General features: G+C 39.7%; 1 protein-coding gene across 1 annotated transcript in view; it reads left to right on the forward strand.

Moving 5' to 3' along the window:
• LOC126259721 (protein tramtrack, alpha isoform-like) overlaps nt 1-12,613 on the forward strand; it is a 332,764-nt gene that overhangs the window by 129,390 nt on the left and 190,761 nt on the right. The window contains exon 5 of the mRNA XM_049956700.1: nt 2,219-2,466. Within this exon, the coding sequence (XP_049812657.1) occupies nt 2,219-2,466 (248 nt within the window). The remainder of the gene's footprint in view (nt 1-2,218; nt 2,467-12,613) is intronic.

The raw sequence follows: 12,613 nt of genomic DNA on the forward strand, positions 1-12,613 counted from the left end.
CTTTAATGAATTAAAGTTATGTAAAATAACTGAGGAATGAAAGTAGTATTAACTTTCTTTAAATTCTGACTAGAAGTAATTAACATTTACTGCAACATTAAAGAAAACTGGGGCTTCTTTTCATGAAATGTAGTTTCATTGATTCTATTGTGAATGTGTTCGTAAGATATTAAACAATTTCAGTAGCAACTTTAAAATAGCTGTGACCCACAATTAGCTTGGGAGGCAGTTCTTTTGGTAATCTGTACATTGACCGTTAAATTTAATGCTCTTTCCTTTCAGAAAAGAGTATTTGATTTATAATCAGACTTTTTAATATAAAAATGATTGCAGGATCTATCAGGACTTAAAGACAAAAGATAGCTGTGCGTGAAATGGCGTATGAAAATTAGGCGAACTAAAAGAAAGCTTTGTTATTTAATTATTCCACAATTATTAATCTTGTAAGAAATGGGTTGGCACTTTAAATGAAATAAAAAATTAGTTTAACAATATATTTTCAAAGTAATTGACACATACAACTTACATTTCATCATTATTGTGAATAATCGATAGTTATGATGGAAAAACAAAAAAAAAGTATTGTCTGTTAACATAGTACTTTTATATAATTCCTATAAATTTAATTATTCCTGGTTCTGATTAAACGTTTATTCTACACATAAGAACTAAAGGTGAACAATCAGCTAAATTAACATCAGATCAAAGCTAGTGCAATTCAGAATCGAGTGAGCAAACAAAGCGAGTGAGCTAACAAAGCGAGTGACCAAAATAAGCAAAAACTGAGATCGAGGACCCTTATACAATGCTTTATATAATCCCTTATGTTGATGGGCTATTTAGAGCAATAAAATTCAAGGAAAAATTTGTCCAGTTCTGCTGCGGTGACATAAGTTTACACAGTGTAGTTAATGTCTGGTACTGCCAACCTTAAAATTTACTTACATACTTTCTACATGTTGTAGTTCCTTCCAGACTTCCTGAGACCAGCTGCAAAGTGTTTGAATTTTGAATAGATACAGTGAGTGTTGATGAAATGACACAATTTCAGATATTTTACATGTCTCATACAGATATGATTTTATGTATATAGACTGAAACGGTGAGTGAAAATTTGTACAAAGGCTGGGAATTGCACCTGGGTCTCCTGATTACTAGGCAGGTGCGCTAGCCACTAAGCCGCCTTGGCTGAGCGATTTATGTTCAATGCTGGGGTGTTATTGCAGAACAGGGAGAGCATTGGCAATTCTCTTCATCTGCAAGGGAGAATTTAAAGTAGACTGATGCCTGATGTGGCAGTGAGAATTTGGATAAAGATGGGAGGCGTGCCACGGTAATTCGAGCAGTTGTGTGAGCTGCTGTGCCAAAGCGGCTTAGTGGCTAACACACATGCCTTGTACTCAGGTTCAGTCGAGACACACACATTAGGCACTATCAGTCTGCTTGTTCATTCAGATCTCCGTCTTCTGTAGTGATATCATCCTTTTGATCACTTCTTTTTACCAGGTTAATGTAATATTTCTGAGACATCCATTCAGTCTCTTTCTCTGCATGTGAAAATACCATGCCCCATCTTGGTTTAGATACTATGTTGAATTGGAATTCCCCATGTAAAAATAAATAAATAAATAAATATGCAAATCCTGGTGGGAAAATTCAGTGAAATCAGTAGCTGGCTGTGTACAAAATTGTTATGCGTTGCCAAGTAGGCCAGTGGAGTTTTGAAAATTACAGAACAAACTTTTCCAGTAATTTTAGAAGCTTTGCAACTGTACTCGCATATTGGTATTTTTTAAAAAAATATTCGCCTTCTACTGATATATAAAGTGCCAGTTTTTTCTCTGATATTCCAAACTGAGCCACTGCCTAAGTATAACTGCATAGCGAATATGGAATTATTATGCTTAAAATGAATTACAATTGAAGGTTAATAGGAATTTGTTTGTATCAATGGCTTTCTTCCTCTCTTCTTGTATGAAAGCTTATAACCTGTGAGAATATGCATATACCAGTAAAATGATTGATTAATGACATTAAAAAATCTCTACTTTATAAAGAAACTGATGGTGCTACTCAGCTAAAGAATGAGAGAACTTAATTTGGTAAAAAATATCACAGAAATAATAAACTGAATAAAATATCAGGAAAACAATTTTCATAATGTATTTAGATTATACATCAAGTTAGTATTAGTAATCTTGTGATTCAAATTTTTCAGAACGGGGTACCTCTGAGGAACTCCTGACTGGTGAAGTGACTTTAGTTCCTTCTCCAGCACTAGTAAAAACTGAAAGTTCTGGCTTCCCAGTGGTGCAGTCAAGTGGAGGAGGCAGCACAGACGCAGATAGTGGTGGCACAGGGCGCAGTGCTGATAGTTCCCTACGCACTGGAGGGCAAGAACCTAGCACGGACTCGGAGCCGCGGAATGGATCCCATGATAGCACTGATGATGATCCATTATCCATTGTAAGTTTTAATCAATGCTTCATACCAGTTGTGAGAACTCACAGGCCGCCTCCTTCATCTTTCTCGCGCCTAGTTTCACAACAACTGGGTCTCCTTTGGCCTGGGATATGAGTGAACTTTACTTTCTTTCTAATGTTCTCCAATCTGTCCGTCATCCCTTGCCAAGAAAGGAACTAATAATTCTGAAAGCTAGGATAGTTTCTCGTGTCTCATACAGGGTTATTTTTCTAAATAGGGAAAAACTACAGGAAACTATCCCTGAGAGGGTAAGGAGAAAAACAGTCACATGGATATATGGCTGGAATTGCATCCTGAGGGATGTACACGCACTTGAAAGTGGAGAGAAAAGACCTGACATTGTCAGTTATTCAGACCTAACATGAGGACATGCTAGGCATGAAGGAATTTTCTGTTTGCACTGACATTTTGGCTCCACACTCAAGAGCACAGTAATGTTGTCCATGATGCTGTTATGCTCACAACATCAGTACTGGGATCATCCACTTCAATTTTGTTGCCAACTCACTCTGCTGTCAATGTGTGTCATGGAGTGCAGTGCTGAGAGATGACAGACCGATATACCAGCCAGGAACAGGCCGACATGGTCTTTACTAAATTTCAATAGGCAAGTGACAGTGGACAGATGGTAGCAAGACTATACTGTGAAAAGTATCCCTCCTGATGGCTGCTGCACCATACACTGTTTACAACAGTGTTTCATCGCTTGTGCGTGAGAGACTTGTGTATGGGAATGGGTAATTGTGCAAGATTGGTGCTCCCAGTACAGATGCTACACTTGGAGGAACAGGTGTTGAACACTGTAAAACATGACTCCAGTATCTGCACCAGGCCGGAGGCCCATCAGCATGGGGAAAGCCAGATGACCATGTGAAACATTCTCCACAACTACTGCCACTATAGTCATCAGTTACAACGAATGCGGGGCTCATTACCTATGGGCTTCACAAAGTATTTTATATTCTGACAAACCACAGCTGTTGAAGGGCATAATGTTAAGAATTCTGGTAACAGCTGGTAAAATTATTGTTTTATTGTTTCACGACTGGTTTCATTCATTTTCACGACCCACATCTTTGTCACCCTTCATTTGCCAATGTATTGTGGAGAATATTCACTGAATAAAATATCTTGGCTAGGAGAGATGGGTACATCTATGACCTTTTAACTAGAGAATATTCACTGAATAATGTATTTTAACTAGGAGACATAGGTACACACCTATGACCTTTTAAATTTGTTGCACCAGATGATGCGGCTTTAGACCATGAAACCACTTGTGTATAAAAAAAAAACAATGGTTTTACCAACTGTGAGCGGAATTCTTCTTATCATCGAGACCGACAGACATGTCAACATGACACTGATTTTGTCATTGGTTTGTCATACAGGCCACACAGTGGTGGTATTTTTGTCAGTGATTATTACATGATGTAGCTCCAGATCATTTCTGCATTTCTGTGGAGAGGCATCTCAACAACATTTACCTTGGACATTGGGTTGGACGAGGCGGTCCAGTTACATGGCCTGCCCACTCGCCAGACCTCAGTCATTTAGATTTCTACCTGTGCGGCACATGGACAAAGTTGTCTATGCAGACCACATCCTGGAGATGTAGATTCTGGAACAACACATTCATGCTCCTTGCGACACCTTTCGGTTGCAGGATAGTACATTCGAATGAGTGCATCAGCTGTTGCTTGTCGTGTTCACACATGCTTAGAGTCCCATGGGGGCTACTTCAAATTCCTTGTCTAATGATGATCAAATCACAGCATGTCGTATTGTGCATTGTATTGTACCGTACAGACATGTTGAATTAATGTAGTAAAGATATCATGCACATCCGACGACATGTTCATGTAACCTATTTTGCTCCTTATCCTTGTGAAGGATACAGTTTCCTGCAGTTCGTTGCCATTTACCAAAATCACCTTGTATATGTGTATCTACAGAACTAAGAATTCCAGCAGCAGGAGGTAAGTAAATTTACTGCAGTTTGTTGCCATTTATCAAAATCTCTTTGTATGTGACTATTTGCAAAACTAAGAATTCCAGCTGCAGAAGGTAAGTAACGGCCACCCAACCTGTCTCAATTTTGTAGTTTTGTTGAGTGAATATTCCGTATCAGTATAAAAAAAAATTAAAACAAGGATAATGGAATGCACTCAGATTAAGTTAGGTGATCCTGAAGGAATTATGAGGGAATGAGACACTGAAAGAAGTAGCTGCACTGTTTACAGAACAAAATAGAGGAGACAGCGGCAGAAGTATAGATGATATAAAAAGTCACACTGACAGTAGCAAGAACAACTTACCTGAAATACAAAGAAAAATGTTAACCTGTTATATACATTTATCTGGAGTGTAGTCTCATACAGAAGTGAACTGTGGACTATAAACAATACAAACAAGAAGAGAATATAATGTTTTGGAATGTGGCACTGCCAGAGATGCTGAAAATTAGATAACTAATGAAATGATACTGAATTGAATATGATAGAGAAGAAATTGATTAAAAGAGGTGATTCGTTTCTAGAACATATCATAAGGCATCAAGGAATAGTTTGATAAGGGGTGAAATGTGGGGGGTAAAAAATTTTAGTCGTAGACCCAAGATTGACTACAGTAAGCAGTTAGAAGTGGATGTTACGCAGGGATTAAGGGCGTAGCACAGGATTGAAAATTTTTGAGAACTGCAGCAAAGCCATCTTTAGACAGAATATAATAACAAGAAAAAATTTGATCATAGGTCACTCTTGCCATTCTTTCAGTTGGAAAATTTATTCAGTTATTGTTGAAATAGTAATTCATGTTTTTAAAGAAATTATGCCCTGTTTTGTATTTTATTCTGTACCAATCCCAATTGTTTATTCCTTGACATATGAGAGAACATTTCTACACTGCCATACTACTTCTATCACGTGTTCCTTGCTGACTTAGCAAAAGTTTGGTGACTTTAAGGGTATTCATCTCTTTGTTGCTGAAAGAGCAGCAAATTAATGATTGCAAGGGGTATTCACCTCTTTGTTAGGTGCACCACACTGAGAAAGGAAAGTTTTGTGCATTTTAGGTGCAAGTGTTACTATCAGTGCATCATTCAGTGAAAAATAATACTTAATGGCTTTAATAGAACTGGAAGTAAATTTTAACTTTTGGCTGTTCTTTGTTTTAATTCTTTCAAGTGTTTGAAACAAGTTATTTTGATCAGATTTAAACTTCAAAATACACTCTGTGTATTCATATTCACAGAACAGGTGATAAGGAATGCTGTGAATGTTTTATTGCTTCACTAGTTGAAACTATCACCAGGAAAAAATGTGAAGAACATATCAGGTATGAAATGTTGATGATATTCTAGACAAGCATTTGAATAATGCGAACTGGGAGCAAGGTCATGACTGAAGGGCAGGTGGTCTATTAGTTACAAATGTAAACACTGAACCATATTCCCTGTTCATGCTGTGGTGTGCGGACATGTGTTGTGTTGGTGGATTTACGGTTTCCCACACTGTCGATGTTAGTTGGCACATCTCAGACTGATGAACATTTTGCAGTACATGTCAGTAGTATTGTTGAGCTACATTTCACAAAATCAACTGGAAGAACATCCAATTCATCTCAAGAAATGATAGCATTAATATTTTGATTCAGGTAAGTAGACTGCTTGAATGAATGTTATGTTTTGCGAAACTGAATGATTTGTCTGCATTGATTGTTAGTTTGAAGATACATCATTTACATATAAGAAACACATCTTGTTGCTCCTAAAAATTTTTCAGCGATTACAAAATTGGATTAGATTTGTAAAGAACTTGGCAGTATGAACCTAGTTGGACTTAATGTGTGTGCTGATTTAGTTGAGAAAGATGTCCTAAAGCCATTGCATTATCTTCAGAGGCAAGCTGGCCCACAACTGTTGTAACTGGTCCTTGATATGCTGGATACTGACTGTGGGACAGAGTTGACCTCTTAGCTACAAGTTTCATTTCATTTCCTTCTTCACTTCTGTATACTTCATTTTTTTGTCAGCCAGTGTATGTGTGTAGATTCTTGATAGTGGGGAGTTTTGAACGTGAACAGAATACAAGCTTAGACAGGGTTATAAGATATTCCTGAGCAATTGAGGTATCTCTTTATTTTTTTAAAAAATCTGTTCATTGAAAATAGTCAGGTTAATCTCTAAAGCCATTGTAACTTTCAGTTTATACAAGTTTATCTAGAAGCTTCCTTTTGTACTCTTTATGTAGAATGCTCCTTAACGCTTTTGCTACTGTGCGCATATATAAATGTCCTGCTACACCATTCCCCAGTTGTTGTGGACATGTATGCTCGCCACTTGGGTTTTCCTACAGTGCTGTGGACGTCTGAATGCATCCACCGACCTCTCACTGCTGTGGCCAAGTTACTATCATATATCGGGGAATAAAAATGTCTCGAGTATTTGTCATACTACATATGTATGTGATTGCATGCTACCATTTGCAAAAAACCTTGTTTTGGTATCTTGAATTGTTTGAGATATGAGGATTGTCACGAGCACAAGATTATCGATGCACAAGGATGTGAATGGGTGCATCACGTGTGAGCATCCTTTGGATATAAAACCAAATAAGTCGAAAACTGAAAGAGATTTTCTTCTGCTCTGAGTTTTAAATAAAATTTAGATATCTTACTTACATTTCACTCACTGCAATGTATGAGCTAAAGTCAGCTATACGGAAATTCTACAGAAAGTGCTCTTACCTCTGCAAAAACTTTACAGTTTTGGACAGGTTTTACTTATTTAAAAATTCACATGTTTTACTTAATTTGATGCCGCACAGTTTGTACAGCATATAATAAAAAGAAATTCAGTTCTTTATCAAGCGAAGATATCAGACTGCAAGATGTGCAAAAAATCAGATTTTTTTTTCTCACAATAATTTTCTTAAAAATGGGTGATAAGTCTTTCACAGAAGCCGGCGAGTCCCTCCGTCTGGATGTTTACAGATATAGAGGTAGATGGCTGTTGCTGTGATTGTGGATTGAAGTCGCCTGCAGTATATTCCACATGCTGATCAGCACGTGATTAATAGCATACATTGTGCCACTTGCTCGCCCCCCACCCCAGTCGAAGCAGGGTTATTATAATGAGTTGAAGAACATATCAACTAAACTGTGCAGCCATATTTAAAAACACACTATAGACGTCAAATAGCTGTAGTGATGCCACCTATCCAAGCATTACATTTCACATCGCAATGAACAGAAGACAAACGACTTTCATGATCAAATCTGCTGCAAGGCCCTAGAATTGATCATATCTCTTTGACGAAAGGTGATATTTGACAAAGTTCCCTATTACACTATCAAATTTCTTTGACATAAAGATTTGATATATCAAATAAATAAGATAGTGTAGTACAGGCCTTATCAGGGTGTATGAATTGAAATCAGGGGTGGATTTATTTCTTTTGAGCTAAAGGAAACCCGAGGATAACTGATTCACTGATGGCAGCTGTATATTTTCCCCAGGTTAGCTGAAGACCATCTTTGAAATCCTGTATAATCTGAATTTGAAACTGTGAGGTAGAAACAACACAATAATGGATACCAGTGATGACATTTGAGCTTGCTTGGAAAACACAACTATGGATGCATCACCTGGATTCTCCCATTACTAGTTTTTCATCATTCCTTCAATTCAGTGAACTCTAGATGCAACAGTGCAATGTCAGTGAGTGTAGAATTATCATCAGTGAACACTTGGCCTGGAACAGTTTCAAGAAGAGTTCAGACTTCATTTTCCTCATTTGCCTTCAGAAGACTGGCAGTGCACGAACTAGCAAAATTACCCTTCAAAACTGAAGTGTATGCACTTCCTGATGAAATAAAAAAGAATGTGGTTGAATTGAAATGTGATTTGAGTGCTAAAGAACAGTTTCAACAAAAGGGGCTAGAAGAATTTTGGGCCAGTTTCCTTCCTTTTTATGCAGGAGTAGCAAAGGAAGCCATAGAAGTCCTTGTACAGTTTTCATCTACATACGTATGTAAGACCAGGTGCTTGACATTAGCCATCATGAAAACAAGTTATTGCAGTCACCTGAACGTGAAAAGTGATTTTAGATGTGCTGTAACTAGTTTACAACCAGACATTAAAGAAAACAAATTTCAACAATCTCATCAGTGTTATGAATTTTTCTGGTGACTTTCATCATATGAAAAAATATTTGATGTGAAAAGTGTTATTCAAGTGAAAGCAGTATCATTAGCTATTTAAGTAAGACATAGACATTTCTGGTTTGGCTACCAGATCCTTTGAATCGTAGTTTTGTATTACTCTGCATTTGATAACACACTTTTACTAAAGTAGAGATAGCACATTATTGTCAAATAAAGTTTTTGGAGGGAAAAAAACGAATAAATAAACAAACAAACTTAGGGGGACGAATTATTCTGGCATTACACATGGGGGCACCAGGTAGAAAATGTTGGGAACCACAGATCCACCATGACAACACTGGTGCATACTGGACCATATCAGAACTGGCTAGGGCAGATGAGGAGCATTGTTGCACCAATGGGAATGGGAGTCCTCAGTTGAATTTGACTGTGGCGAAAAACTACGAACAGTATGTCACATAAAATTTGAAATGTTCTGTCAAAACAATCAGAGGGGCAATGGAATTCCTTCACAATTTGTCTGCAGAAGCTTTTGACTGGATTTCAATCCTAGGCATAGAGATATGAACCCATTATGAACTTGTGTGTGTGTGTGTGTGTGTATCTGAGTAGAAATGTGTGATATTTTGTAAATAGCTGTCTGGTATTTCTCCTGTCATCATAAAATAAAAAAATAAATAATTTGTAACTCTCTAAAAAGTCTTCTACCCACTTATCATGATATGAGCAAGTTGATGCATAGACTTGAACAATTTCCATGTAATATATTTTATATAGGTTTAAAACAAGTCTTGCATTTCTGCCTGTAACAAATTATGAGAGAGAATTGATGGTTGTCACTTTCAGGAGGACAAATTATTAGTACTGCCGATGACCCAATCCTAGCTATCAGAATTGTTAGCTTCTTCTTTGTTGAGAAGAGGAAGATGGGTTTGGGAGGGTTAAAGAAAAGGAGGGATATGTCACTCAGATCCCAGGGGGGTGAGAGGGACCCACCTAAAGTGAGAACAAGGGCAGACAAAGGCAGACAATTAGTCCTTAATTCATTCAGTACCTAAAAACTTTGGAAATACCCAGTTAATTGTCTTTTGATTAGCCATGCTGTGTTAGCAACTTTTTCTGATTGACAACCTCTTTTATTTGTATGTATGAAGATAGTATGTGTTCTTTTGGACATGTCCGAAAGAACAGTGGGCACACACACAAAATTCAAGCTTTCGCAACCCACGGTTGCTTCATAAGGAAAGAGGGAAGGAGAGGGAAAGACGAAAGGATGTGGGTTTTAAGGGAGAGGGTAAGGAGTCATTCCAATCCCGGGAACGGAAAGATTTACCTAGGGGGAAAAAAGGGACAGGTATACACACACACACACACACACACGCACACACACGCACATATACAGACACAAGCAGACATATGTAAGGGCAAAGAGTTTGGGCAGAGATGTCAGTCAAGGCGGAAGTACAGAGGCAAAGATGTTGTTGAATGACAGGTGAGGTATGAGCGGCGGCAACTTGAAATTAGCGGAGGTTGAGGCCTGGTGGGTAATAGGAAGAGAGGATGTATGGAAGGGCAAGTTCCCATCTCCGGAGTTGCTGACTGTGCACCAAGGCATGTTTAGCCACAGGGTGATCCTCATTACCAACAAACACTGTCTGCCTGTGTCCGTTCATGCGAATGGACAGTTTGTTTCTGGTGATTCCCACATAGAAGACTTCACAGTGTAGACAGGTCAGTTGGTAAATCACGTGGGTGCTTTCACACGTGGCTCTGCCTTTGATCGTGTACACCTACCAGGTTACAGGACTGGAGTAGGTGGTGGTGGTGGTGGTGGTGGTTTGAGGGTGCATGGGACAGGTTTTACACCGGGGGCGGTTACAAGGGTAGGAGCCAGAGGGTAGGGAAGGTGGTTTGGGGATTTCATCGGGATGAACTAAGAGGTTACGAAGGTTAGGTGGATGGCGGAAAGACACTCTTGGTGGAGTGGGGAGGATTTCATGAAGGATGGATCTCATTTCAGGGTAGGATTTGAGGAAGTCGTATCCCTGCTGGAGAGCCACATTCAGAGTCTCTGATCCAGTCCCGGAAAGTATCCTGTCACAAGTGGGGCACTTTTGGGGTTCTTCTGTGGGAGGTTCTGGGTTTGAGGGGATGAGGAAGTGGCTCTGGTTATTTGCTTCTGTACCAGGTCAGGAGGGTAGTTGCGGGATGCGAAAGCTGTTTTCAGGTTGTTGGTGTAATGATTCAGGGATTCAGGACTGTAGCAGATTCGTTTGCCACTAAGACCTAAGCTGTAGGGCCCGTTTGATATGGAATGGGTGTCAGCTGTCATAATGGAGGTATTGTTGCTTGTTGGTGGGTTTGATGTGGACGGATGTGTGAAGCTGGCCATTGGACAGATGGAGGTCAACGTCGAGGAAAGTGGCATGGGTTTTGGAGTAGGACCAGGTGAATCTGGTGGAACCAAAGGAGTTAAGGTTGGAGAGGAAATTCTCGAGTTCTCCTTTACTGTGAGTCCAGATCGTGAAGATGTCATCAATAAATCTGTGCCAAACTTTGGGTTGGCAGGCCTGGGTAACCAAGAAGGCTTCCTCTAAGCGACCCATAAATGGGGTGGTGTATGTGAGGGCCATCCTGGTACCCATGGCTGTTCCCTTTAATTGTTGGTATGTCTGACCTTCAAAAGTGAAGAAGTTGTGAGTTAGAATGAGGAAAGAGGTTTGAGGTTGGGTAGCAGGTTATTGGCATGAAAGGAAGTGCTTCATTGCAGCGAGGCCCTGGACATGTGGTATATTTGTGTATAGGGAAGTGGCACTCATCGCTGTTTACCAACCGAAGTTCACCACAGGATCAACATAGCTCAGTTTAAACCAACACTTTTTCGACTTTTTTCACACCAGAACTCCAGTTGCTTTCTAGTTCACCTTTATCTCTCCCCATGTATTTTTATTTTCACTGTAGCCTCATGTTACACTTTCCACCTTCTAATACCATGTCACCCTCACAACATCCCCACAACGACCCCATTAAGTTTTATTTACATTCCCTCCACAAACATGCCTTCGCTCTAGCCAGATTACGCTTCCATGTTTTATTCACTCAGGCTTGTCTGACATTTGGCATTACCCACAAAGGCCTCACACTTCAAGTTCCCATCTCTGGCTGTAATCCTTCTTTCCATCAGTCCCTATACCAGTTCCAAACTGAACAATCCATAGCCCTCACCCGCCTAATCCTTCACCTACGCATCAACTTGGCCAATGAACACACCCGTCAACTCCTATCCGTAATCAAAGTCCTCAATCTTTCCTCTCCCACATCCACACCAGCTGTTCAGAGCATCCTCCTACAGGCCAACCACAAATTAGAACAGCATGCCACCCTCCACCTCAAAAAACTATCCAATCTCCTGGTTTCCCACCTCCGGAAAGGCAACTCACTCACCCTTCACAACCCTTCCAGCAAACCTCAACCTCCTCTCATTGCACAGAGACCCAGTCTCTCCCATCTACTCAGTCTCCCACTTCCAGCTCCGCTCCCCCCAAAACCTCAAAATTCTAGTCAACACAATCTGGAACCACAACACCCCAATTCTGTAGTTAACCTTTCCTCCAAATCCGAAACCTCTGTCCTATCCAAAGGCCTCACCTTCAGCCCCACTCCCAGATTCAACCAAACAGCCCTCATCAAAGATTTACTGTCCTACATTCGTAGTCTCTGCTGGAAATATCACTTTGCCATGAAGAAAAATCATCCTAATCCTACTCCTAATGATCCAACTCCCCAAGACACTAACCAAATTGAACCCTGCCTGGAACAGTTCCATCCTCCATCACAGCGGGACCCACCTCCTCATCCTCAAAATCACCCTCTCCTAACCTTCCAGGAATTTCTCACTTCCAGCCTTGCCTCTCAGTCTTTCTTGAAAGACCTTAATCCTACTCCCAACATCACCACAGCTGAA

The sequence above is a fragment of the Schistocerca nitens genome, chromosome 5 (assembly GCF_023898315.1).
Source record: "Schistocerca nitens isolate TAMUIC-IGC-003100 chromosome 5, iqSchNite1.1, whole genome shotgun sequence".
Taxonomy (NCBI): Eukaryota; Metazoa; Arthropoda; class Insecta; order Orthoptera; family Acrididae; genus Schistocerca; species Schistocerca nitens.